This window comes from Dryobates pubescens, chromosome 4, assembly GCF_014839835.1.
Source record: "Dryobates pubescens isolate bDryPub1 chromosome 4, bDryPub1.pri, whole genome shotgun sequence".
Lineage (NCBI taxonomy): Eukaryota > Metazoa > Chordata > Aves > Piciformes > Picidae > Dryobates > Dryobates pubescens.
In genome coordinates this window covers 17,066,984-17,093,720 of record NC_071615.1, presented here as the reverse complement: position 1 = coordinate 17,093,720, position 26,737 = coordinate 17,066,984, and the positions used below count along the sequence as shown (strand labels likewise).

Sequence of the window (26,737 nt, the reverse complement as noted above, 5' to 3'; positions counted from 1 at the left end):
GAGTCATGCTTCCCAGAGCCCTGACTGGCAGCATGAAAGACTGAGCATGGAGATAGAGATCTGCAGCAGATCCTCTCTGGGGCTGCAGAGAAGGAGCTGCCCTCGGAATGATTTACAGCAGCAGGATGCAGCTGAGGGAAAGCAGCCTGGCACAAAGGAGGGAGCTCAGAGGCTCAATCTGCTCACAGTGAATCCTGCTGTGAGCCAAGCTATCAGAAAATCAGAGATTCAAACAATGGCTTGAGTTGGAAAGGACCTTAAAGACCATCCAGCTCCAGCCCCCTGCCACAGGCAGGGACCCCTCCCACCAGCACAGCTTGCTCAGGGCCTCATCCAGCCTGGCCTTCAGCACCTCCAGGCAGGAGGCAGCCACAGCCTCCCTGGGCAGCCTGTGCCAGAGTCTCCCCAGCCTCACTGCAAGGAATTTCTTCCTCCTCTCCACTCTCAGTCTCCTCTCTCCCAGCTCAAAGCCATTGGCCCTGGGCCTGGCACTCCCAGCCCTTGTCCCAAGTCCCTCCCCAGCTCTCCTGGAGCCCTTCAGGTACTGGAAGGCTGCTCTGAGGTCTCCCTGGAGCCTTCTCTTCTCCTTCCATTAGAAGGAACCCTTTGAACTAACTCCTTGGCTATTTACAGAGACCTTCCAGCCCCATGGCAGGCTGCCCTCCAGCTGGACTTCACTTGGAGAACTCCAGCTCAGCATCTCCATAAAACATCAGCTGCTGACTGACTCTTGAGGGGTTTCATTGTGTGGGAGCCAGCAGCACAGTGCTGGTCTAGCTCCCTTCCCTTTCCTCTTCCCCTTCCTCTCCCCTTCCTCTTCCTCTCCCCTTCTCCTTCCTCTCCCCTTCCCCTTCCCTTTCCCTCCCCCTTCCCCTCCCTTCCCCTTCCCCTTCCCCTTCCTCTTCCCTTCCCTTCCCCTTCCCCTCCTTTCCCTGCTCCACACTCACCTGTCCATCAAGGCTGGCACTGGCCATGCTGTCAGCTTCTGCAGAAGCATCTGACTGGATCTTGGACACAGTGGACATCTGTTACAGCAAAAGAAAAGACTTCTCTTGTTTCAGCTTCAGCAACCCTCACAGCCCCACCAGCAGTGGTTGGACTCCTTGGGTTTAAAGGTCTTTTGCAGCCTAAATGATTCCATCACTCCAAGCTGAGGATGTGAGGTGGGCATTTGCCCAGGCAGCTCATGAGGCTCTCAAGCTGGCAGAGGCTGCATGCCCTCAGTTCCTAGCTCCTGCCCCTGGGAGGTGGCAGTGGAGCAGGGACCTTGTGCTGGGCCCCTCTAGACCTCACCCTTCGGATGAAAGGTTTCTCTCTGTCTTCCTTCTGAGCCTTGCTGGGAGCAGGTCTGGGACTGCCAGTTCCTGAGGTCCATAACCCTTCCTTGCTCAGGCTGAGCTGTGTCCTGAGATCCCTGAAAGCACTCTGCTGCCTTTTGGTCTGGAAAAGAGAAAAGAGGGAACAGAGGGAATCGAGGGCCCAGCTGGGCTGCCCCAGCCCTCCAGCTCAACCTCTGCCATGGCAAAACACATTGCCAGGGTCCTGCATGCATGAAGCAGTTGTGCAGCCTTATCCTCCCCTCCTAGGAGTTCAGCTGCTGGTGCTCAAGGCCAGCTCTGACACCACAGAGCTGTGGAGCCTCAGCTTAGGCTCTCACAGAATCCCAGAATGGTTTGGGTTGCAAAAGCCCTCCCAGAGCCTCCAGAGCAGAGCCTCCAGAGCAGAGCCTCCAGAGCAGAGCCTCCAGAGCAGCCCTCAAGCCAACCCCACCATGGCCACACCCTTCTGGGACACCTCCAGGCATGGGGACTCCACCACCTCCCTGGGCAGCCTCTGCCAGTCCCTGACCACTCTTGCAGCAAAGAAACTGTTTCTGATCTCCAACCTGAACCACCACTGAGCTCCTGCAGCCTGGCCCAGGGAGAAGGGCTGTGACCCACCCAGCTCCTGCAGCCTGGCACTATGGGGGCTGTGGGCAGAGCATGCAGGCTGTGCATCTGCCCTCCTGCAAGAAGCTCAGGCCTGTCGTGGGAGCAGTGTGGGAAAAAGGAGCTGGAAGTGTCTCTGGCAGGAACAGAGAGGGGGAGAGCCAACAAGACAAATAAACCTCCAGTGACAGCTTCTTTGGTGGTTGCCTGGGGAAACACTCCCCTGCCAGAGCCACTGTTTGCTCTTCCCAGCAAGGCAGCTCCTTTGCTGCTGCTCCAGGCTTGGGGGGGGGGGGGGGGGGGGGGGGGGGGGGGGGGGGGGGAGAGGAGCCTGGCCCCAGCCCTCCCTGCTCAGCACCTGGCACAGAAAGCACTGCAGTGAGCTTTGGAGCCTCTCTCGGCCCCCAGAGCTGCTTCTGCACGCTCAAGAATCCTTTGCCCTCGAGAAGTCTGCAGCTGGAGGCTTCTGTGAGCTCCTCCAGCACCAGAAGCTTCAGAGCCAGCCTCCCTGCCTGCTCCCAGCCCCGCTCTGCAGCAGCCCAGGGCTGGACAGAGCCTGCCTCTCTGCTGGTGCTCTCACCTTCTCCAGCACCTCGCTGTCCTGGTAGCTGTGGACAGGGAAAGCTCCTCGGATGCACGTGACCCCAGGGCAGAGCAAAGGCACCACGTTGACATAGGCCACCCCATGGAAGGAGAGCTGCTTGTCCTCATCTCCCTGCAAACACAGAGCAAGGCACTGAGACACTGAGCAGCAGGAAACAAGGTCACTGGTCCCATGAAGAGGAGGCCACACAGCAAACCTGAGGAGCCAGTGGCTCCCTGGCACCCAGCTGAGAAGAGTGGAGCTGTTTGCTGTGGAGGACACCCACTTGATCCCAGTGCCTGCAGGGCAGCTTTCCCAGTGCCCACACTCTGCCAGCCCTCAGGGTGCTCTTTTGGCTGCAGAGCTGCCAATGGTATGGTTAGAAGTCCAAGTGACCCCCACCAGAGCTCTGCAGCTTGGGGCTTGAAGCATGGTACCAAGGAGGTCTGGAGCCCAGGCTAGCAGCACTCTGAGTGTAGGGGGCAAGGATCTCCAGCAGAGATGCAAAACCCTGGCACCAGTGAGGGCTGGAAGGGATTGATCCCAGCTTGTGTTCAGGCTCTGGGGAAACCTCTCTCAGAGAGCTCTACAAGTACCTTGTGCTGCACTACCTCCTCCTGAAGCAGGCAGGGAGGAACTGGGGGGATCTGGGACACAGCTTCACTGCGGATCCAGGTCTTGGCACGAAGGCCACAGCAGTGCTGGGAGGCTGGAAGCCCTCTGCTGGGAGGCCAGGCTGGGAGGGTTGGGGTTGTGCAGCCTGCAGAGAAGGCTCCAGGGAGACCTCCTGGTGGCCTTGCAGTGCTGCAAGAGGCCAGAAGAGAGCTGGGGACAGACTGCTGAGCAGGGCCTGTTGGGGCAGGCCAAGGGGGGATGGTTGGAACTGCAAGAGGGAGACTGAGAGTGGAGAGAAGGGAGAAAGGTTTGGTGCTGAGGGTGGGGAGAGCCTGTGCCAGGCTGCCCAGAGAGCTGGGAGCTGCCCCATGGCTGGCAGCAGTGCAGGGCAGGTTGGTTGTGGCTGGGAGCAGCCTGCTGTGGCTGCAGCTGTCCCTGCTGGCTGCAGGGCTTGCACTGGGTGAGCTTGGAAGGTCCCTTCCAGCCCACCCCAGGCCATGATTCTATAACTTCACCCTGTAACAGCCTAGGAGCTCTCACAATCAGCTGCCAGGAGCAGCACCAAGGGGATGTTTCTCTGTCAGATGACCTCAGCTCATGCACAAAAGCAAAACCTCTTCACACCTCAAGCCAGAAGACACAGGATTCCTTCCAGGTGTTTCAAAATCCCAGCAGCCCAGTGAGTTACTTTACCTCTGAGAAGCACCCTCTCCCAAACCCCTGCCACCCAGCTCCCACAGCCCAGCAGGAAGGAAAGCCTCTGATCCTTTGTCTGCTCAGCAGCTCTGGGAGGCCAGCGAATCCCTTCACAAAGGCTCCAGCTCCCTGACTGCCTTTGGCAGGTTCAAGCCTGGTTGGGTATCACAAAGGCATTGAAAGGAAAATGCTTGGTGACTGACAAGCCAGGCCAGCACATCCCTCCCCTGCTCTCACCTTGTCAGCTTTGCTGCTTTTCCCTTTGCTGGGTGGGGCCAGGGCCACCCTGCAGAGCTCCACAGGCCAGCACCGGCACTCCAGGATCTGCTGCTGCAGGCTGAGGGCACAGGAAAGGCACTGAGAAGAGGCAGGAACCAAGCCTGAGAGCCACCCCAGCCTCCTTTCTGCCCCAGAACATCCCCCACGGGGGTTTGCTCCCACCCAGGCCACCTGAATGTGTGCTTGGGGCAGGCTGGGGAAACACAGCAGAAACTCAGCAGAAACTCCCCCAGCCCAAGCCCTGCTCCAGCAGGGCACCCACAGCACCCTGCCCAGCAGCACAGTGCCCAGGGGGGGTTGGAAGCTCTCCACACCAGGACACTCCACAACCTCTCTGGGCAGCCTGCTCCAGGCCTCCAGCAGCCTCACCCCAAACAACTTTCTCCTCCTGCTCAGCTCCAACCTCCTGCCTGACACTTCCTGCCCCTTGTGCTGGCCCTGGGCAGCACTCAGCAGAGCCTGGCCCCAGCCTCTTGCCCCCCACAGCTCCTTTAGCTCTTGCTGAGCATTGCTCAGCTGCCCTCTGGGGCTGCTCTTCTGCAGGCTCTCAGCCCCAGGGCTCTCAGCCTTTGCTGCTCCCAGAGCTGCTCCAGGCCCCTCAGCAGCTCTGCAGCCTGCCCTGGACTCTCTGCAGCAGTCCTCTCTCTCCTGAGCTGGGGAGCCCAGAACAGTACAGTTTGCTCTCCATCCACACCACTGGGTGCAGTTGTGACACAAACAGCTACAAAGAGCTACTCCCATGCCAGGTGCTTTGTCCCCACCCTGCTGGGAGGGAGCTCCCCTGGTCCCTTACCGGAGCACAGCAGCAGCATCCAGGTACCGACGGCTTTCCGTGTCCCACACAATCCTCCTCCTGCTTTCTGCTTGGGTCCTAAATTCCCTGTCCTGTGAGAAGCAGCAGGTGGTTAGAACCAGGACAACAGTCTCCAGAGCCTGCATCATTCCCAGGTCATCCCTCAGAGTGGTTCCTGGGGAAGAACAGAGGTGTCCAACCCACCACACGGCAAGGCCAAGCACATTAGCAGCCGTCCCTGCAGCCCCAGAGCTTGGCTCACAAGGAGGGAACACAGCTCCAAGCCCAGCAGCTCAGCAGCAGGCAGATTCCTGGGGACCAGAAGCCCTCCAGGGAAGCCTCCTGGGCCTGCTCTCCCAGAGGAACCCTCTCCTTGTCTGAACACTCTGCAGAGAACCCACCCCCCCTCTCCTCCTGCCCTCCCAAGTCTCTGCAGGTCCTCCTCAGCCCCTTCAGAGACCCTCAGAGGTTCTCTTCCAGCCACCTCCCTCACCTCTGGTTTGTTGAGCTCTCCATCCTCATCCTCAAAGGGACCACCTAGGATGAAGGAGCTGGGGATGCTGAGAGCTGCAGGGGCCAGGATGTCATCAAGGGGCCATTTCTTGGGGCGGGGCAGTGGCTCTTTCTCGCCAGCCAGCTTCAGGAGGCCATTCTTGAAGAGCAAGGGGAAGTCCTGCTAGAGACACAGGAGAGGGAAAAGACCTTTCATCTCCAACAGGAGCAGCAGCAAGCACCAGCTGCTCTGAGCTGCACCTAACAAAGCAAAGCAGCAGGGCAAGGGCCTGGCTTGGAAAAGCTGCTCCAGCAGAGAAAACAACGTGGAGAGAAAACAACAACCAAGCCTGGCAGCTGCAAAGCAGAGCTTCAGCTGGGCCACAGCCCATGCCCCAGGGACCCTGAGCACTCACACCCCTGTGCTGGGCACTGCTGAGGCCACACCTGCAGTGCTGGGTTCAGTTCTGGGCCCTCACTGCAAGGACTCTGAGGAGCTGGAGCAGGGCCAGAGAAGGGCAAGAGAGCTGGGGAAGGGTCTGGAGAAGAGGGCTGAGGAGGAGCAGCTGAGGGAGCTGGGGGGGTTGAGGCTGGAGAAGAGGAGGCTGAGGGAGACCTCCTTGCTCTCTGCAGCTCCCTGAGAGGAGGCTGCAGCCAGCTGGGGCTTGGGCTCTGCTCCCAAGGAACAAGGGACAGGACAAGAGGCAATGGCCTCAAGCTGCCCCAGGGCAGGTTTGGGTTGGCCATGAGGAACAATTTCTTCCCCTTGAGGGTTGTCCAGGCCTGGCCCAGGCTGCCCATGCAGTGGTGCAGTCCCCATGCCTGGAGGGGTTCCAGAGCTGTGTGGCTGTGGTGCTGAGGGCCATGGCTCAGTGCTGCCCTGGCAGTGCTGGGGTAAGTGCTGGATGGTCTCAAATGCCTCTCCCAACCTAAACCACTCCATGACTCCCAGGTTCCAAAGGCTGCTGTTGCACAAGTACAGGAGCTGGGCACCCCATGTGCCTGGACACTGTTCCACAGAGGGTAATGTAGGAGAACAATACATTCTGTAGCAGCTAAGCCACTCTCAGCATGCCTGAAGCAGTCCTCACCTCCCCAGCTGCTGGCACTTGCAGACCAGCCACATAGTTCTGCAGGGGTCCTGCTGGGGCAAGAGCTTCAGGGACAGAGTAAGCTGCCTCCAGGGTGATGCTCAGGAGGTTCCCACTGGAAAGCTGGGCTGCAGAAAGCAGGGGCTCTGGGGTGCACACTGTCACTTCAAGGCCACCCTGTGAGAGAAGGATAAAGCAGAGCCAGTAACCATCCAATTAGAACTCTCCTGCTCTTGAGGGAGAAGCTAAGCCAAGGTCAGAACACATCATCCTGTGTTCTTCCTCACCTCAGGTGGAAAAGAGAAGAGAGCAGCACAGGAAAGGAATAGTCATCATCCATTTGTCTGAATTGTGCTGCTTGCCTGCTTGAGGCATGGGATGTGCCCCAAGGGAGTCAGGGGCTCCCAAAAGGAGCCAGAGGGAAAGAGCATCAGGGGTGATGGCAAATGATGATTTTCCTGTGGTGATTCAGAGCTTGCCAAGCTCAGGCCCCATCCTCACAGTCTGTAATTCCCTGTCCCAGCCCTGGCTGGATGGGGTGAGATGCAAAACCAGTGCTCAGCACTTATTACCTCTCCTCCCTAATGAGACACCCCCTGCAACACCTCTTAAACACAGAGGAGTTACTGCCACATCCAGCCCTCCAGCTCCCTCACAGTGCTAACCACAGGCAGGCCAGCAGCAAAACCAGGCACACTGCCCAGCCCCATCCTTCACTCCCTGCTTTATTCCCTGGGGACTCCTCAAGAAGCTGAGTGAATGAGGACCTTGCAGGAGAGGCCATCAGAGCTTGTACAATAAAGGCCTCTGAGAGCTTTGCTGCACAGCAGCCCCATGAAGCAGGGCAAGCAGTGCTGCCTCTGCCTCTTGCTGTGTTTTCAGCAAGATGCTTTCCCCCTCCACTGCTTTTTTCCCCAGGGCTACTTGGTAGCTGCACACATGAACATTTCCCAGCCCCACCTCACCTATCCTAGGTGACCAGGGACAGATGTCAAGAGGAGAAGGAAAGGCCTCCAAGCCCCTAGGACACCTGTGCTGAGTGAGGTGGCTGAGTCACCTTCACCTTCCCAGCGAGGAGCAGCAGAGCCCCAGCCAGGCCCAAACCCCACATACCTTGGCCTGGGGGTGAAGGCTCTCTGAGGGTGAGGTAGGCACTGCATACAAAGGAGCTGAGACCTTCAGTGAGCACTGTCCTGGGAAGACACAGGCATGAGGACAGCATAAATGACAGCATCTAGAGAGAAATCCTGGCCTGACTTCCAACACTGAGCTCCTGGTGCCAACCCCTCTTCACCCAGCCCCGGGGGCTAGGAAGGGCATCTGGTGCAAGGGAGGGAAGTCAGAGTCTGGGGGCCATAAGCAACGGTCAGAAAGAGCCAGGGTGCAAGAAGTGAGGCCAGGGTGGAAGATGTGGTGTGCTCAGCCAGGGCAGATTCCCCTCTGTTAGGAGGCAATCAGATGGTTTACAGCTCCTCTGCTCTAGAGCCATTGAGGTTGGAAAAGACCTCTAAGGTCATCAGGTCCTTCCCGTGAGGCTGGGGAGACTCTGGCACAGGCTGCCCAGGGAGGCTGTGGCTGCCTCCTCCCTGGAGGTGCTCAAGGTCAGGCTGGATGAGGCCTTGAGCAACCTGCTCTGGTGGGAGGTGTCCCTGCACACAGCAGCAGGGTTGGATCTAGACCATCTTTAAGGTCCCTTCTGTGATTGTATGATGGAGGGGAGTAAATCAGGGAGCAAGAAGGGCTTATGGAGGCTGTGGAAGTCAATGTCACACCTTGCAGCAGAGGCAGGAGGTCCACCACAGCTTGGGCAAGAGGCATGGTCTTCTCCTTCTGTTTCTTGTCCTTTGGCAACACTTCTAACACTGTCACTAGAGGGATAAAAAGAGAGAGGAGCTGGAAGAGTTCCTCAGACCAGCAGGTCAGGGCTGCAAAGGATCTGCGCAGCTCTGGCACCCGCTCCCACCTCATCTCCCAAGGCCGACAGGACAGGAGCCAAGGAGCACAGGCCAAGCTGAAAGGAGACTCTTCCAGCTGGCAGGGATGGGGAGAGCAGGGCTGAGATCCCTCAGCAAAGAGCTGCTCCTGAGCTGGTGAGTGGCAGGGCAGGCAGGCAGAGGGGAGGTGCTGGCAGCCTCAGGGACTTACGGAGCAGCGGCTGCTGCGCCAGGTCGTGCGGGGCGACGGGGCCGGCAGGGCTGCACTCCAAGCTGCACTCCAAGCCGTACTCTGCTGTCCCATCTGCTGACACTTCAGCCTTGGAGGAGTCCCCCAGCACGCTCCCCTTGTACTCCACACGCACCAGAGTGGCTGACAGCTCACTTTTGATGGCTCTCTGTCCGGAAAGCAGCAGCTTCAGCAGCTGGCTCCTCAGCGGCAGGCCCAGGATGAAAGCTGCCTCGGGCAGGCAGCTCAGCCTGGCCCAGCCCCAGGAGAAGGGTCACTGCTAGTGAAGAGGAGCAGAGCTTGGCCATGCCCAGACCTCACCCTTCCCCTGTCTTTAGGAGGGAAATTGCCTGCTCAGCATCCTGGGATGCCCCAAGGACACAATCAAGAGATGCAGCAGGGGAGATGGGGAGGTCCAGGCTTCACCCCAGGGAAAGGCAATGAAAGGCACAAGACCCCAGAATCTCAGCAGGCAGGGGCTGGAAGGGAGCTCTGGAGCTCCCCCAGCCCAAGCCCTGCTCCAGCAGGGCACCCACAGCACCCTGCCCAGCAGCACAGTGCCCAGGGGGGGTTGGAAGCTCTCCACACCAGGACACTCCACAACCTCTCTGGGCAGCCTGCTCCAGGCCTCCAGCAGCCTCACCCCAAACAAGTTCCTCCTTATTTTCCTTTTCCCCACATCTAAACCAAATCCCCAAAGCCTCCCATCGACATTCTTGTGCTTCCAGGAAGCCTGAGGCTTGTCACCTCCCAAGAAAGCAGCTCCTGAGCTGCATGGCTGAGCTTCCAGGACACTTGTGCCTATCACCTGGCTGCAGAATGCCTTGAAATCCAAGAGGGGCTCCAGCAAGCTCTGTAGGCAGCTCTGCAATTTCTTACCCCCAGCCTCAACACCTCTTGCTGTAAGCACAGAGAGGATGCTTGCATTTCAAAACAGCTCCACAGAGGGGGTGAAACAAGGACAAAGAGGGCTGGAGAGGGCTGGAGAGTGCTGAGAGTACACTGGGCACCTCCATGGCAGCACAAGAAGTGCTGAGCCAGGCAGACACCAAAGAGCCTCCTGGCAGGAGCAACACAGTTTGCATCTCTGTGCAGGGAAGAGCAGAGGCCACCCCGACCACAGGACTGAGTGCCCAAAGCCAGCCTGTCACTCATCCTGAGCCAAGGGACAGCTGAGCTCCAAGGGCCTCCCCTCCACCTCCCTCTCTCCCTGTCACTGGGCTGATCAGTTCCATGGTGGCTCTTGCACAGGAAGAGCTTGGCTCACTTGGCTTGAATTTGCACAGAATCAGAGAATGCTTTGAAGGGACCTGGGGTTTCCATGTCTCCCATGTACCAGGAGGGTGTCAGATGCTCCACTCTCTCCTCTCATCATACCCTCTATGATGATATCACAGAATAGAATCCCAGGCTGGTTAGGGTTCAAGGGACCTTCCAAGCTCACCCAGAGCAAGCCCTACAGTCCCCAGGGACATCCCCAACCACAGCAGGCTGCTCCCAGCCCCAACCAACCTGCCCTGCACTGCTGCCAGCCATGGGGCAGCTCCCAGCTCTCTGGGCAGCCTGGCACAGGCTCTCCCCACCCTCAGCACCAAACCTTTCTCCCTTCTCTCCACTCTCAGTCTCCCTCTTGCAGTTCCAACCATCCCCCCTTGGCCTGCCCCAACAGGCCCTGCTCAGAAGTCTGTCCCCATCAATTTCCCCTCAGTCCTCCTGACTCTCTCCTTGAGCTACAAGTGGCTAATGAGTGGCTGAACAGAAGACTCCCATTAACCTTTCTCTGTGCCATTAATTATCCCAGACTCCTCTCTCATCCTCCTCTACATCACTTCTAATTAAGCAGATTCCACAGCTCTTACAGCTGGAATGCTTTTTCATGTTGCTGCTATTATTACTGCACTTCTCTACTTCTCTCTCTCCTTCTGCAAAGCCTTTTCCAAGATGGAGCCATCAGATTCAAGCCCCAACATTCCAGAGGCAATCTCTCCTCTGTTTTCCCTCCTCTTACCTTCAGCTGCTCACCTAAGATGCTGTTTGCTGACTCTCAGCATGAGAGGCACTTAAACACAGTTGAAAACCCCAGAAAAGAATCACCCAGACTGCTGCTTCTGTTTGCTTTGTTGCTTTGATTTGGTTTCCTTTTTTTTTTGCTGCTGCAGCAGAGGCAGAGATGTTCATTTTCCCTGCTAGCAGCAGTAGCTGAGCTGCTTCTCCACATTCCCTCCTAAATGCCAGTGCCTCTAGAAGACTCCAAGGGCAGCAGGATGGATCACACAGAACGTGGAAGCAGTCACAGTTTGATCTCAACCAGCTCACCACGGTCTGGCCCTGGAACTGTGCTGCAGCCACTGCCTTTTCAAAGCAGAGCCACACAAATGGTTTCAAGATGACTTAAATCACAGCTGCTGAGATGAAAATCTGACTTTATGGCCCATGTGAGATCTTTGCAGAGGTATTTGTCTCCCTGAGAACACATTTTTGCTATAAAAATCTTGTCAGTGAGGCAGAGAAGGCAGAGAGAGAAAGATGTTCCAACACAGCACCAGTAAAAGAAACCTTATTGTAGAGAAGGACTTGGGGGGTGCAGAGAGCTGGCCAGGAGTGCTGCCAGCCCAGCCCCAGCCTGGCCTGGGCTGAGCCCCAGCAGTGTGGGCAGCAGGGGCAGGGAGGGGATTCTGCCCCTCTGCTGTGCCTGCTGAGACCTCCCCTGCAGGGCTGGGGCAGCTCTGGAGCCCTCAGCACAGCCAGGGAGCTGCTGGAGCAGGGCCAGGGGAGGCCACAGCAGTGCTGGGAGGCTGGAAGCCCTCTGCTGGGAGGCCAGGCTGGGAGGGTTGGGGCTGTGCAGCCTGCAGAGGAGAAGGCTCCAGGGAGACCTCCTGGTGGCCTTGCAGTGCTTCAAGAGGCCAGGAGAGAGCTGGGGACAGACTGCTGAGCAGGGCCTGTTGGGGCAGGCCAAGGGGGGATGGTTGGAACTGCAAGAGGGAGACTGAGAGTGGAGAGAAGGGAGAAAGGTTTGGTGCTGAGGGTGGGGAGAGCCTGTGCCAGGCTGCCCAGAGAGCTGGGAGCTGCCCCATGGCTGGCAGCAGTGCAGGGCAGGTTGGTTGGGGCTGGGAGCAGCCTGCTGTGGCTGCAGCTGTCCCTGCTGGCTGCAGGGCTTGCTCTGGGTGAGCTTGGAAGGTCCCTTCCAGCCCAGCCCAGCCCAAGATCCTGCGGCTCTGCTGCTGCGGTGCTCCTCCAGCCTGGGCTGGCCCTCAGCAGAGAGCACTGAGCTCTCCTCACCACCCCCCACGGCGGGTCAGGAATGGGAGAATCCCCTCTCCGAGCTCACTCACCCAGCAGAGCCTTACCAGCTGCCGAGCCGTGCCCACGGCGATGCGCAGCGGCGGCGGCTGGCTGGGCAGGGCGGCGGCCAGCCCCGCGGACCCCTTCCTGGAACCAGCCTCCATGGTTCTGTAAGACATAGGGATTCAGCCCAACAACCCTGCACCCCCCCAGGCCCCGGGGGAAGGCCTGCAGCCCCTCGCGGCACCTCAACGGACGGCACACCTGACAGCGCGGCAGCGGAGGCAGGATTCGAACCCGCGGCCGTCACCTGCCGCAGCGGAGTTTCCGCGTCGCGTAACCGCGGCGACCAGGCCGCTCGCGGCGAGATCTCGCGACATTGAACGGGATTAAGCGGGACTGGCGCTGAGGCTGCCGCCGCCATGATGGCTGTGGGCAGCCCTTAGTTGCTGCCCGGGACTTGGGCGACTCGTCTCAGTCGTCCTGCGGGGTGGGAAAGCGGGGGGGCATGAATGGCAGAAGGGGGTTCGGAGGACCTCAACGGCAGCACGGAGTCATAGAACTGTTTTGGTTGGCAGAAACCTTTAGAGTCTTGGAGTCCAACCACTAACCCCAGCACTGCCAGGGCAGCACTGAGCCCCGGCCCTCAGCACCACAGCCACACAGCTCTGAACCCCTCCAGGCGTGGGGACTGCACCACTGCCCTGGGCAGCCTGGGCCAGGCCTGGACAGCCCTCAAGGGGAAGAAATTGTTCCTCATGGCCAACCCAAACCTGCCCTGGGGCAGCTTGAGGCCATTGCCTCTTGTCCTGTCCCTTGTTCCTTGGGAGCAGAGCCCTAGCCCCAGCTGGCTGCAGCCTCCTCTCAGGGAGCTGCAGAGAGCAAGGAGGTCTCCCTCAGCCTCCTCTTCTCCAGGCTCAACCCCCCCAGCTCCCTCAGCTGCTCCTCCCCAGCCCTCTTCTCCAGACCCTTCCCCAGCTCTCTTGCCCTTCTCTGGCCCTGCTCCAGCTCCTCTATGCCCTTCTTGAATTGAGGGTCCCAAAACTGAACCCAATATTTGAGCAGTGGCCTCCCCAGTGCTGAGCACAGGAGGACAACCCCTGCCCTGCTCCTGCTGGCCACGTTGTTGATCCAGGCCAGGCTGCTGGTGCCCTTCTTGCCCACCTGGGCACCGCTGGCTCATCTCCAGTCGCTGCTGTCCTTTTCCCCTGGGCGGTTTCCAGCCACTCTGCCCCAAGCCTGCAGCGTTCGTGGGGTTGTTGTGACCCCGGGCAGGACCCAGTCACAGACATTATGTCACCGTGGGCTCCGGGGCGGGTGCCGGACCCCCGAGCGGGTTGGCTGTTCCCTGGGAGGGCAGGACCAGAATAGCTGCGCTATCCGATGCCTGCCGCAGGGGCCGCGGCCGCTCTTTGTCGCTATCATTTCAGGGCTGACATTTGAGCCCAGCCCTCCCTTGCGTGCTGTGGCCACCCTCCATCACCGACCCGTCCGTCCTTCCCTCGGGCACGGCCGGGGAGACGCAGCGGGATGGCCGGCGGGCGGCGGCGTGGCGGCGGCGGGCGGCGCGGCAGACCCCCGCAGCACCGGAGGAACCCTGAGCCCACCCCCGCGCCTGCACCCCTCTCTCCCCCAGCCACTGTGGCCCAGCCAACGGCAGGAGCTGCCCCCAAAAGCAGCTGCCCCAAGAAGCCCACGCAGGAGGCGGCGGCGAGGGCTCCCGACGTGGACTCGCTGGGTTTCCAAGCCATGGAGCTGAACGTGCCGGGGCTGTCCCAAGTCATCCTCCAGAAGCTCAACATGAAGAGCTATGAGGACTACAAGTGAGTGAGCACCCTTAGAATCATAGAACTGTCAGGGTGGAAGGGAGCTCAAGGCTCAGCCAGTTCCAACCCCCCTGCCATGGCCAGGGACACCTCTACACCAGAGCAGATCACTCATAGCCACCTCCAGCCTGGCTGCAAACACCTCCAGGCAGGAGGCTTCCACCACCTCCCTGGGCAACCTGTGCCAGTGTCTCACCACCCTCATGGGGAACAACTTCTCCTCACAGCCAATCTCAATCTCCCCACTTCTAGTTTTGCTTCATCCCCCCCAGTCCTATCCCTCCCTGACACCCTCCAAAGTCCCTCCCCAGCTTTCCTGTAGCCCCCTTCAGATACTGGAAGGCCACCAGAAGGTCTCCTGGGAGCCTTCTCCTCCCCAGCCTGCACAGCCCCAACTCCCTCAGTCTGTCCTCACAGCAGAGCAGCTCCAGCCCTCTGCTCCTCCTCGTGGCCCTTCTCTGGACACCTAGCACCTCCAGATCCTTCCTGGCACAGAGGCTGCAGAACTGGCCCCAGAGCTCCAGCTGTGGTCTCAGCAGAGTGGAGCAGAGGGGCAGAATCCCCTCCCTGCCCTGCTGGCCACACTTCTCTTGCTGCAGCCCAGGCTCTGCTTGGCTCTCTGGGCTGCAAGTGCTCCCTGCTGGCTCCTGCTGAGCTTCTCCTCCCCCAGCACCCCCAGGGCCTGTTCTTCAGGGCTGCTCTCCAGCCAGTTCCTGCCTAGCCTCTATCAGTGCTTGGGATTGCCATGGGGGCACACTTCTCCCCTGCCCCAGGCAGAGCACCCTGTGTGTGTGTCCATGCAGGAGCCTTCTTGGCTCATCCTACCCTTCTGGCTCAGCCCACACACCAGGTGCTCTGCTGTGGCTCCTGGGTACCCCTCCTCCCCCTGCCCATCCCCCAGATTCCTTCGGGGAGCCCAGCCCCACACCCTGGGCCAGGATGCTCTTGGCTGAAGGGAGGACATCAGCTCCGTGGGGGATGGCAGAGCAGGGTGGGCTCGATTCTGCCCGGTGGCACCTGCAGGTCTGCCATGGACGGGAGGAAGCGCGGCAGCGACTTCGGCATCCGGACGTACTTCGACATGTTCCAGAAGATGGAGGACACCTTCAAGTTCTGTGCCGAGTGCAAGAAGCTGCCTGATGCCCTCCCTGACCCCAAAAGCCTCCGGCGATGCAAGAGGTATGGGGGGGGCATGGGGGGGTTGATCTGATGGCATGGGGCTGGATCTGTCCTGCCACTTCCAACCCGCTGGGCAGGGGAGTCTGGCTTCATACCCACCTCCCGCCACCGGGCACCCCCAGAACAGCGACACAGCCCTGGGAGAGGCCGGCAGGGAGCCAGGCTCAGTGGGTTAGATCCTGACCAGCCACCCCTCCACACCATGGCTGGGCACACTGCCTGTCCCCCCAGGTGCCAGAACGTGTACTACTGCAGCGTGGTGTGCCAGCGTGCCAACTGGCCGCTGCACAAGAAGTTCTGCAAGAAGCTGAAGCTGGTGGCCCTGGATCGGCTGGTGGAGTGGCTCGTCTTCACAGGTGGGCAGGGGACACCGTGTGGGGGACAGCACATGGTCCCATGGAGGGATGTGGGGTCCCTTCTCTTGGACCCACCCCCTCCGTCCTGGCCCAGCATCCCCGCAGTCTGAGCCGGGTGGGCACCCCGGGCTGCAAAGCCACCACTGTGACCTCCAACGCCTCCCCCTAGGAGACATCCCCTTCCCCACGGAGCCCTGGACAAAGCCCGCCGGGGAGGTGAGGGGCTGGGAGGACTGGTTCTGCATGCAGGGGCAGCTGGAGGAGAAGCTGGGCAGCATCGTGGCCGGGCGCTACATGAGCCTGCTGTGGGCCAACGCGGGCAAGCCGCGGCCGGAGGACCGGGAGCTGCGCGACTCCGTCCGGCGCCTGGTCACCGACTTCCACTCGCGGCCGCTCACCCTCGGCCTGGGGCTGCGCTTCTTCGGCATCAGCCCCCTGGGCAAGGCCCTCACCGTGCACGTGGTGGGGGCGTCCCACGTGGAGACCCTCAACACGCGCCCCACGGACTACGACGAGCTGGCGCGGATGTTCCCGGGGCTGCGCGGGGTGGAGGTGGTGATGGTGGGGGTGGACGTGGTGGAGGGACCCATCATGAGGCCGCCCCTGGCCACGCCGGCGCCCCCGGGACAGGTCTATCTCAGCAGCTACAAGGGGCTCTACCATGACTTCTGGGAGAGCCACGTGGAGACCAAGCTGGCTGCCCGCCCTGACCTGGTGGTGGGCTTTCACCCAGGTGAGTGCCCACACCAGGAAGGGGCCCAAACCCTCCTCACCCCACTGCCTGGCACGGGACATCCTTGGCTGGGTGCACACAGACCTTGAGCACTCTCAAGCAGTGCCTGGAGCTGAGCCTGTGGTGGCCTGGGACATGCCCAAGGCGTTGCAGTAAGCCACAACAGGCAGAGCAGCCAGGGTGCCACTCTAGGGCTTGTCCCCCAACCCAAACACCCGCATCCTGCCTGTGCCACCCACCTGGTCCCTCCCCAGGCACCCAGCATCCTGCCTGTGCCACCCACCTCGTCCCTCTCCAGGTACCCAGCATCCTGCCTGTGCCACCCACCTTCTCCCCCCACCAGGCACTCAGTGTCCTGCCAATGTCACCCACCTCATCCATCCCCAGGCACCCAGCATCCTGCCTGTGCCACCTACCTTGTCCCTCTCCAGGTACCCAGCATCCTGCCTGTGCCACCCACCTAATCCCCCAACCAGGTACTCAGTGTCCTGCCAGTATCACTCACCTGCTGGTCAGTGGCTGCAAGCAACACACAACGGGGTCCCTGCTTTCGGGTCTTGTGCTGGCTCAGCCCAGGATCCAGAGCTGAGTGTCGCTCACACTGGTGGGCCGTGGGACCTACCTTGCCAAGGGCTTGCCAAACCCTAGCGCCAGCATCACCATGCCCCCTGGAGGTCTCTGGCACGGCACAGGTGCCGTCACCACTGGCTTTCCTCAGCGCTGGAGTGGCACAGGGGGTTGCTGGGACCCTCACCATCCTGTCCCCCCAGGTTTCCATGCCTGCCCAGACCTGCTGGCGGGCTGGCTGCCCACCCTGCTGCTGCTGCGGGACTACCGCCTGCCCGTCCTCTTCACCGTCTACAGGTGAGCTCAGCCCCGCCGCCCGCCGCCTGCGCACGGCCGGCTGCTAACCAGGCCCTGTCCTCTCCTTCTCCTGGCAGTGAGCAGGAGCTGAAGGCCTCCCTGCAGATCCTGGTGGAGCTCGAGATGCACATCCTGGGCTACGCCGCCAACCCCTTCGCCTCGCTGCGACCCGAGCAGGTCTACTCCAGCCCCAACAAGGCCCCGGTCTACTGCAGCTCCCACTTCATTGCCCTGCTGGGGCTGGCAGCGTCGGCTGTGCCAGGGGCTGAGGAGCTGGAGGATGATGATGGTTGAGAGGGAGGGGATGCCAGTGCCACCGGTGTGGCACCCCGGGGTTGGCTAACCTCACGCAGCCAGCAGTGCCCCCACGACGCCTGTCCCAGGACCCAGCCGTCCCTCGTGGCACACATCCAGTCCCAGGGCGGCACCTTTGGTGGCACTAAACAAACCACCATGCCAGCTGGCCACTGTGTCTGGAGCTTTATTTCCTAAAAGGTCTTTGTTTTCCCAAAAATGGGAGGCTGAGCCTGCCCCAGCCCCACCTCTGGAGGGACAGCAAAGGGGACCCCGACTGTAGGACCTGCCGTGCCAGGGTCCCGTGGGGAGCCCCAGCCCAGGACTTGGCTGTCATTGTCACTTGTCACATGTGCTGTGCCCTGCGCCAGTGCCTACCCTGCAGGGTGGTGCTCCAGCATCGCTCACCGTGCCCTGCAGCTCCTCAGACCGGCACCAGTGCCCAGCCCAGCCACAGGCGCTGCCGATCTAGCTCCCGTGGCATCCCTCGATGCTGCCAGGGACCCCTCGAACCGGTCTGGCGTCCCCTCCCTGCACAGCCAGCGGGTCCAGCACAGCGATGGTGACAAGATCCCATGCGGGCACCCGCAGCGCTGCGGGGCGGTCGGGACCGCCCCGGGGCTCCCCGCGCCCCAGCAGCGGGGCCCGCCCTGTGCTCAGCGCCCGCCGGAGGGGCCGCGGGGGCGGCAGGGCTGGCACGGCGTGGCACCGCCGGCGTCACTCGGCACCGGCGCGGTCCCGGGGCAGCGTCAGGCTCTCCGGCGCCGATTTCTTGCGCGGCCGAGCCTTGGGGGGAGCGAGGAACTCGGGGGGCTCGTCGCTGAGCGGGGTGGAGGGGGCGCTGGCGGGGGCCGAGTGCGTGGCGGCGGGCGGTGCCACCTCGCTGACCGAGATGGTTGGTGCCACCAGGCCGACGAGCTCGTTGGTGGCCTCCTGCGTCTCCCGCTCGAAGCGCCGCACGTCCTCCATCGTCATCCCTGCGAGCACAGCCGCGCTGGGGGCCGCTCGGCACGGCCGCGCCGGCACCCCCACACCTGCCCCAGCTGGGGGGCGGCAAGGGGCCGTGGGCAGGAGGCAGGGAGAGGAATGGCCAAACAGGCAGCGCAGGCAGGGGACACGTAGGAAGGAGGGCAGGGCAGGGGGGACACCGCTGCGGGGTGCAGGGGGGGCTCAGCGGGCACCATGCACAAGCCCCTCTGCCTGCACCCACTGCGGGCAGCCTACGGGGGTCCAGGGTCCCTGGCCCCCACAGGCAGCATGCCAGGGTCCAGGGGCCCCATCCCCCACAAGCAGCATGCTGGGGGACAGGGGCCCCATCCCCCACAGGCAGCATTCCTGGGTCCAGGGTCCTTGTCCCCCACAAGCAGCATGCTGGAGGACAAGGACCATGCTGGGGTCCGAGGTCCCCATGCCACACAGGCAGGGCTGCCCACGCAGGGCTAGGGGGGCTGGCTCCCCAACTTTTGGTTTGTAGCCACTTGCATCTGAGTCTCGAAGGCCCGGACCTCTTCCAGGGACATGTCTGGAAGGCAGAGAGCTGCTCGCCGGGACCACCCCGCGCCCGCTGCCAGCCCCTGCTGCCAGCCCCTGCTGCCAGCCCCCACCGAACCCTGGGCTCCCATCCCTGTGCCCACACGTGGCAGCCACCTGCAGCGTGTCTCCCTGCCAGCCCCAGGGTGCAGGCAGCACAGGCAGGGATGTTGGGGCTCACCCTCCCCCCTCTCCCCCAGCCATGCTTCGGGCAAGCCTTGCCCAGGCGGGCAGCGGAGCGGGCAGCACGCGGGCACAGGCAGGTGTGAGGGCAGGGCAAGCGGAGCAGAGCGGGCAGCGGTTGCAGGGAGCCACAGGAAGAGCAGGAGCTGCCCGTGGGGTTAGAGGCATCAGCAGTTAAACCCACGTCGTGTCCCCCTACCCCCTTTTTGGGGGTCCAGGGCCACCCCAGGATCCGTGCCCCCCGGGAACTCACCACACCACTCATCCACCCAGGCGAAGGCCTGCCGGTGCCCGATCAGCAGGATGTCCCGGATCACCTGCACCGCACACCGCAGGCTCAGCAGCTGCCACCGCCCCTCCCTGCAGGCTCCCCCCACCCCGGGCCCCCCCCTCACCTTGTGCACGAACTGCTCCACGCGGGTCTGCAGCCCCCACACCTCGAACTTGACGCTCACCAGTTTGTAGGAGCACATGATGGGCTTGGTGTGCTGGCGCCAGCCCTCCCGCAGGGGGCCCCGGCCCGTCTTGGCCGAGCTGAAGAAGCGAGGGTCCTGGAGAGGAGGAGGGCAGGGAGGGGCCGTGAGCCCCCCCACAGGGGACAGAGTGGCCCCAGGCTGCTCCCCAGCAGCCCCAGCCCTGCTACCTCCAGGCTGCGGTAGTAGCGCTCAGGGATCTCGTCGAAGGCGATGTCCAGGAAGGAGACCTCGTGGTCCCCCAGGATTTTCTCGCTGCGGAAGATCTGGGGAGGGGAGGGAGGGTGAGAGGTGCTGGCCACACAGCTGGTGTGTGCCCCCCAGCCCCGGCAGGAGCTGGCTGTGGCGCCGACTCACGTTCTCGCTGTCCCCGCAGTTGTCCTCGTACTTGGTCTCGATGTAGATGGAGAACTTGGGCAGGAAGGAGCACTGCAGGGAGCGGCCATCAGCTGGCCCTGAGGGATGCCCGCCCCCAGGGACATCCACCCCATGACACACCCACCTGCAGGGACGCCCACCCCCACAGGGTGTCCACCCCCAAGGACACCCACTCTAAGGTATACCCACCCCGAAGGACACCAAGCCCCAGGGGGTGCCAAACCCCAAGGTCACTCATGGCCCAGGGACAGCCAGCTCCAAGCACTCCCACTCCCAAGGGAAGCCCAGCCCCCAGGGACATCCAGCCCAAAGGCACAAGCACCCCAAGGGATGCCTGCTCACAAACACACCCATCCCAAGGCACATCCACCCTCCAGAGGTGCTCAGCCCCAAGGGACATCCACCCCTAAAGATGATGACCCCAAGGGACACCCAAGCCCAGGGGACACCCAGACCCAGGGTCACTCACCCTGCCACAGACACCCATCCCAAGGCACATCCACCCCCAGGAGATGCCCAGGCCCAGGGGACAGCCACCCCTACAGATGCTGACCCCAAGGGATGCCCCCCCCATGGAACACCCACTGCAGTCATGCCAGGTGCCCTCATGCCACCACCTCCTTACCGTGTACTCTGCAGTGGCACCATGGCACATCAGCATCACGGGGTGGCATTGCCAGGTGGCAGCACAGGGGAAAGAGAGTGGTGAGACTGGGGAGTGGCCATGGTTGGACTCTCCCTGCAGCCCACAAGGGAGGGGCAGGGTGCCCATTGATACCCAGCGGTGCCCGTGGCCATGCCCTCACCAGTGATGGTGTAGGGGTAGTAGTTCCAGGCCTTCTCCGTGATGTAGAAGATGCGGGGGGTCACCGCCCGTGCCCAGCTTGGCAGTTTGCTGTGGGGGACAATGCCCAGGGCAGGATATAGCCATTGGGCACAGCCCTGCCCAGTGCCACACAGCCCTGCTCCACTGAATGCACACACACCCCCCCCCCCAGCACAGCCCTGCCTCTGAGACCCCCAGCCCCAGGGGACCTCACCTGATCCCCAGGATCCTCATTTCCACCCCAGAGACTCCCCTCAGGACCTCTGGCACCTTTCCAGAACTCTCATCTGCACCCCAGTATGCCCCCAGAGGCTCCTGACACCTGCCAGGTCCCCAAGACGCTCCCCAGGGACCCTTGGCACCTCCCCAGGAACCTCATCTACACTCCAGAGCGCCTCAAAGGAACCATGCCACCTCCCCAGATCACTCATCTGTACCTCAAGACCACCAAGACACTCCCCCCGCAGAACCACTGCCACCTCCCCAGGCTGTTCACCAGCACCAAGGATCCTTGCCCCCTCCCCAGAACGATCATCTGCACCACTGCCCACTCCAGGGACCCGTGCCACCTCCCCAGGACCTTCACCACCACCCCGGGCACTGCTGCCACCTCCCCAGGGACACTCTCCTCTTCCCCGGTGTCACGACCCCACGGTGCCCCTAGGCAGCCCTGCGCAGCACCCCGCGGCTGCCCACGCTGGCAGCGCAGGATGGGGCCCCGTGGGGGCGGGGGGCGATGAATCGGCAGCGTTCTGAATACCAGCCCCGAGAGGGGATCGTGAGCCGCGCCGCTAAAAATAGCGCAGCTCACGCCAGCGACGCCAGCAGCCCGTGCCCACGCCACAACGTGCCACAGCTGGCAGCGGGGATTCGGGGACAGCTCTGCCGGCTGCCAGCATGTGCCCAACGGATACCCACAGGGACGGGGTGAGCACAGCCTAGGCAGCCCCGCTGAGAGCCACCGGTACCCAGACAAGGGTGCCCACTCTGCCACCCGACCCTGCTCCACGGAGCACAGTCCCGGCTCTGCGACCCCCATCCCCTCCCCAGGGATGCCACTTGCTCCCCGGGACCCTCACCTCCACCTCAGCATCTCCCCACCATGAACCCTCAGACCCAAACCAAGGACTCTCCTAAGGACCCTTGGCACTTCCCCGGGACCCTCATCTGCACCTCAGGGATCTCTTCCACCTCCTCAGGACCATTATCTGCACCCCAGGATCACTACCTGCACCCCAGGACCCCACCAGAGACCCCTGCCACCTCCTCAGGATTCTCATCTCCACCCCAGAGACTCGCCAGGGACCCCTGCCACCTCCTCATGACCCTCATCTACACCTCAGGCTGCACCCCTGCTGATGGGTGCAGCCCCTAGGAGATGGGTGCAGCCCCCAGAGACAGATGCACCCTAGGAGATGAGTTCACCCTGGGGTGCAGCCCCCAGAAGCTGAGTGCAGCCTTCAGAGATGGGTGCACTCCAGGACTTGGGTGCACCCCTGGGAGATGAAGGCACCCCTAGGAGATGGGTGCAACCCCAGAATATGAAGGCACCCCTGGGAGATGGGTGCCCCCCTGGGAGATGGGTACAGTACAGTGGATGCCCCTTAGGAGCTGGAGGCACCCTCGGGCAATGGGCACAGCCACCCTGCAGGGCATCAGGAGCCCTGAGAGGCTGCTCCTCAGGCCTTCGGGAGGGAGGGACGGGGCCAGCCCACTGCCTGCCCACCGCCACCCCCCTCCCCCCGCGGTGCCAGCTTCGGCTGCTGGCAGGCACAGCTCACCTGGAGAGGTGGACTCGCTTCTCGGTGAACTGCCCGGGGCCGTGGACGGGGTCCTCGTGGGGCTCGTTCTTCACCACCTCCACCCCCTCGCCCTTCTCGCTCTCCTGGTGGCTGTGCTTGCTGATGGTGTAGAGCTGCCCCACGCGGTACTGCGCCCACAGCACCAGGGCCTCAGCACCGCCTGCACCCCCTGCCCTGCTGCCCTCCCTGCTGCCCTCCTCTTGGCTGGGCTGAGTGGTTTCCAGCCTCACCGCTGGGAAGTGAGACGGAGGCAGGGCCACAGAGCCCGAGCTGCGCCATGGCACAGAGGTCTCCTGGGACACCCTGCTCCAATCTCTCTTTTCCCAGAGCTGCTCCAGTGCCTGGGTAAGAGGCACAGCCTTGCCCTCCCTGCTCCTCCCCAGGGTATTGCAGAGTGCCCAAAAACCTGCCCTGGGGCGAGCACAAAGCCGGTGCCAAGGCAGGGCTGCACTGCCCGGCATGGGCATTGCCCGGAACAGCTCCCCCCTTCCCGTAATGGCCCTGCTGGCATCGGCTGCTCACAAGTGACCTTTAATCAGGGATGCTGCCAGCCACCAGCTATCACCGTGGCTTGCCAGCCGAGACTCGGGCTCCCTGCCAGAGCAAGGACTGAGCCTGTGCCACCCATCAGAGCGACCATCCCGAGTGCTGTGGTGCCATTGGCACCCTAACCCCTGCTGCCCTTTGCCCACTGGCTCATCCTGTGGTTCCAGGGGTGGGTAACCCTCCAGCAGTCCCCAGTGCTGCCTTTGGCCTCTGTGGCCCAAGGTGATGGTACCCAGGAGTGGGATGTGCCCCCTGCCTGCCCCCCAGAACTTAGCTCAGCACTTGTGTGGAGCACCCTGAGCCCACTGGCTGTGGGCAAAGGACCCCTTGGTGGCTTGGCCAAGGTGCTCACAAAAGGACAGCAAAGGTGACCACCGTGTGACCCAGTCCCTTGCCCAGGCAGGCACCAAACCTCCTGGCACCCTGCTGCTGTGGGTCCCCACCCATCACCCCCTCCATCATCAGGTCCCTGCAGCTGAGCTATGCCTGGCACCCATGGCTGGGGGCTTGGGGCTCCTTTCACCTCTGCACCCCTCTTCCCAACCTACCCACCCCGATCTTGGGGGCACAGGCAGCTCCTCAGTGCCCCCCGAGACCCCTGCACTCACCTCCTCGGTGGTGAGTGGCATGCAGATGCGGTACTCCTTGATGAGCATGGTGGCACGGGCAGGGCGGGGGTCAGGCCGAGGCGGGGGCACAGCTCATTCTGGGAGGAGCCGAGGGTGAGGTTGGGGGGGGGGAGGGCGGTGTTCGGCAGCTGCCACCCTCCCAGCCCATCACCCACGCTGCGGGCGGCAGCCCCGTTCCCGGCACCGGGGACTTCGTGAGCCGTTGCTATGGCACTGGCATGAGGTCACCGGGGCGAGGAGCAGCCTGGGTGTACCCTGCCTGGGGACACCCTGGTACCCCCGGAACCCTCCGTGGTGTTAACCCCTTCCCTGCCAGGCAGACACACACACTCCCCCAGGCAGCACACGTGTGCCCCTCCCACATTCAGTGCCATCCCTTTGGGGTGCTACACCCACCCCCACCCCGTGGTGGCCAGCACAGAGGGCTTCAGGGACACCAGGATGGCATCAGACCTGCTGATGCCCACGGGGACCCACCCCTGGGCACCCACACTCTGGCCTGACCTCAACGAGCACCCAGGTCATGTCACTGGTATGTACATCCTTTCCCTGGGCAGGAACTGGAGCACCCACTCCGGAGGTTTCCCCCAGCACCCATCCCTGCCAGCACCCACCCCTGCCAGCACCCACCCCAGGGCTGCCCCCACAAGCACAGGTCGCAACTGGCACCTGCACCAGGGCTGCTGCCCGGTACCCATCACGGCCAGGACCCACCCCGAAGCTTCATGCCAGCAGCTGTCTCGACCAGTACCTGCCCCAGGGCTGCCTCCCGGCACCCCCCACGGCCAACACCCACTCCAGATGTGCCTCCCAGCACCCATCCCGGCCAGCGCCACTTCCAGGCTGCCCCACTCGCCCCCCACCGTGGCCCTGGCTCCAGCCCGGATGGAAGGTGCTCAGGGTGGGTAAGGGAGCAGCTCAGGGGGCTCCTGGCCGTGAGCCCCAGCCCCAAGGGAGCAGGAAGGGGACATGAGCCCCCCAGGCAGTCATCCTGACCCGGAGACCAGGCCTGGGAGGGGGCAGATGGGGGCTCACAAGGGGTCTTATCTGGGGACAGCTTGTCCAGCTGGGGACACAATGGCATCTCTGGGGGCACTGGGGGACACAAGGGCGTCTCTGAGGGCACAGAGGGACACAGGGTCATCCTTGGGAATACTGGGGGACACAGAGGCACCCTACTGACGGGGAAGGGGGCTGGTGGCTGGTGCCAGGCTGCGGGAAGCCCTAAGCCCCCGCGGCAGCCCTGCGGTGCTTCTCAGCCGGTCCCGGGGCCCCGCGGCAGCCCCGGCATGCGACAGGGTGCGGTGAGGGAGGGGACAACCGAGGGGCACCCCCGGGAGCACCCCGAAACGACCCCGCCCCAGGGGTACCGGGTGCCCTGCTCCAGCCCGGCACCGGGGGAGCTCAGACCAGCCCCGGGGGGTCCGGGACTGCCCCGGCGGGGGCGGACATTCCGTCCGGGGCAGGGATGGGCTCCGGGGCTGCCAGGGAGCTTCAGGCGGCCGTGCCGCCGGGACAACCGGGCGATGTCCAGGTACCGCGGAGCCGGGACCGGCAGCACGGACACCGCTGCCCCCCCGCCCCAGCCCCGGTCTCCACCGCCCCCTCCCCACCCACCTCTCCCCTCCCGCCGGGCCCGGCCCGTTCCTCCGCATCTCCTGTGGGATCGGGGCTCCCCGCAGCCACCCCTCGCCCCGGCCGCACTCACCCGGGCCCGCGGCGGTGCCCGGTGCCCACTCCCCGCCGCCGCCGCCGTGCCCCGGCCGCCCCGGGCCGTGCGTAGGAGCGCACCGCCTCCCGCACCACCTCCCGTGCCGCGGCACACCGACCCCTAGGGGGAGGAATGCACCGGCACCGGGAACGGTACCGTCACCGTCACCGGCAACCTAACGGGACCGGCAACCTAACGGGACCGGCAACCTAACGGGACCGGCACCGACAGCGTAACCGCGTCGCGGCGGAACTGGGACCGGCACCGAGACTGCACCGGTACCTGCAACAGCATCGGCAACGCAAAGCAACCGGGACCCCACCGGGACCGGAACTGCACCGCAACCAGGACCGGCACCACAACGGGACCGGCATTGCACTGGCATCGGGACTGGGACTGCACGGCGCCGGCGTTGCCCTGCCAGGGCACTGGCACCAGTACCACCCGCGCCAGTATCGCATCGGCTCCGCACCGGGACCCGCACCAGCACCGGGACCAGCACCGCGACCGGCACTGGCACTGCACAAGCATCGGGATGGGCACCAGCACCTGTACCAGGACCGAGTCCGGGACCGGCACCGCCCTGGCACTGCACCACACCACATCAGCATTACACTGCACCAGCACCGCACCAGATTGCATCGGTACCGGGACCACATCGACACCACATTGACAATGGCACCGCGCTGGCACCGGACCTGCCCTGGCACCGGGGCTGCCAAGCACGGCACGGCACTGCGAGGCACTCCAGCACGGCACAGACCGGCACCTAGCCTCCCCACACCCAGCGGGGCTCCCCACACCCACCGGCGTCTCGGCTGCTCCCGGGGAGCCTCAGTACCGGGCGATGCCCGGCGGGGATCTCACCCAGTCACAGCCCCACCTTGGCCCAGGTTCTCCCACTGGGCTGCTCCCCCCCAGCCGGATGCAAGGCGCTGGGACCCTCCCCCGACAAGCGTCCCCTGCACCCCCATTGCCCCCTCCCCACTCACCTGCACCCCACCAACCAGCCCCGCACCCCAGCCTCACCGCACCCCATGTGCCAGCGCCGCCCGTGTGCCATCCAGAGCCGAATGTGTTACCGGCACCAAGCGGCGTCACCGCGCGGCCCCTGCCCCTTTCCTCCGGGAATTTCAATCAACCTGGGCACTAAAAATAGCCACGCTGGGGCGCTGGGCAGGGCTGTGCCCGGCCACTGCGGTTTTCCCTTCATTTGCTCCCAAAATTCTGCCCAGGAATTCTGCAGTGAGCAGCTCCGGTGGCACTGCCAGGGTGGGGAAAGGCTGAGCCGTGCTGCTCGCTGCGAGCGTGGCACAGTGGTGTGCTCTGGGTGCAGGGAGGTGGCACATGGGTGCCAGACTGCTGGTCATGGGGTGATGGTCACCACGGGCACATGGACAGGGTGAAGGCAGTGCTGGGACCTGCCACTGTGGCTGCCCTGGAACTTGGCGTGGAGGTCTTACTTGCTTGGGCACCCTGGCACCC

General features: G+C 63.1%; 3 protein-coding genes across 3 annotated transcripts in view; 1 reads left to right on the top strand and 2 right to left on the bottom strand.

Moving 5' to 3' along the window:
• The window catches only part of CFAP70 (cilia and flagella associated protein 70), a 32,848-nt gene extending 20,502 nt beyond the window's left edge, over positions 1 to 12,346 (bottom strand). The window contains exons 1-11 of the mRNA XM_054161257.1: positions 12,180 to 12,346; positions 11,988 to 12,090; positions 8,623 to 8,809; positions 8,250 to 8,345; positions 7,591 to 7,670; positions 5,388 to 5,570; positions 4,895 to 4,986; positions 4,060 to 4,159; positions 2,509 to 2,643; positions 1,294 to 1,440; positions 948 to 1,025 (exon numbers count right to left, since the gene is read on the bottom strand). Coding sequence (XP_054017232.1) covers positions 948 to 1,025; positions 1,294 to 1,440; positions 2,509 to 2,643; positions 4,060 to 4,159; positions 4,895 to 4,986; positions 5,388 to 5,570; positions 7,591 to 7,670; positions 8,250 to 8,345; positions 8,623 to 8,809; positions 11,988 to 12,090; positions 12,180 to 12,346 — 1,368 coding nt within the window. The remainder of the gene's footprint in view (positions 1 to 947; positions 1,026 to 1,293; positions 1,441 to 2,508; positions 2,644 to 4,059; positions 4,160 to 4,894; positions 4,987 to 5,387; positions 5,571 to 7,590; positions 7,671 to 8,249; positions 8,346 to 8,622; positions 8,810 to 11,987; positions 12,091 to 12,179) is intronic.
• A 1,106-nt stretch (positions 12,347 to 13,452) lies between these two features.
• Positions 13,453 to 16,955, top strand: MSS51 (MSS51 mitochondrial translational activator). Its single transcript, XM_009898768.2, has 5 exons — positions 13,453 to 13,745; positions 14,772 to 14,927; positions 15,159 to 15,283; positions 15,453 to 16,016; positions 16,787 to 16,955. Exons 1-5 carry the CDS (start codon positions 13,453 to 13,455, stop codon positions 16,882 to 16,884), a joined length of 1,236 nt encoding a protein of 411 aa, XP_009897070.2. The 3' UTR covers positions 16,885 to 16,955.
• A 394-nt stretch (positions 16,956 to 17,349) lies between these two features.
• LOC104298678 (cytoplasmic phosphatidylinositol transfer protein 1-like) lies at positions 17,350 to 25,332 on the bottom strand. The gene is made up of 10 exons (XM_054180699.1): positions 25,250 to 25,332; positions 23,521 to 23,618; positions 22,346 to 22,494; positions 20,545 to 20,633; positions 20,364 to 20,371; positions 19,718 to 19,789; positions 19,531 to 19,626; positions 19,283 to 19,438; positions 19,141 to 19,204; positions 17,350 to 18,151 (listed from the first exon to the last, which is right to left on the bottom strand). The coding sequence occupies exons 2-10, from the start codon at positions 23,566 to 23,568 to the stop codon at positions 17,892 to 17,894; spliced, it is 942 nt and encodes a 313-aa protein (XP_054036674.1). The 5' UTR covers positions 23,569 to 23,618; positions 25,250 to 25,332; the 3' UTR covers positions 17,350 to 17,891.
• Positions 25,333 to 26,737: the final 1,405 nt, after the last annotated feature.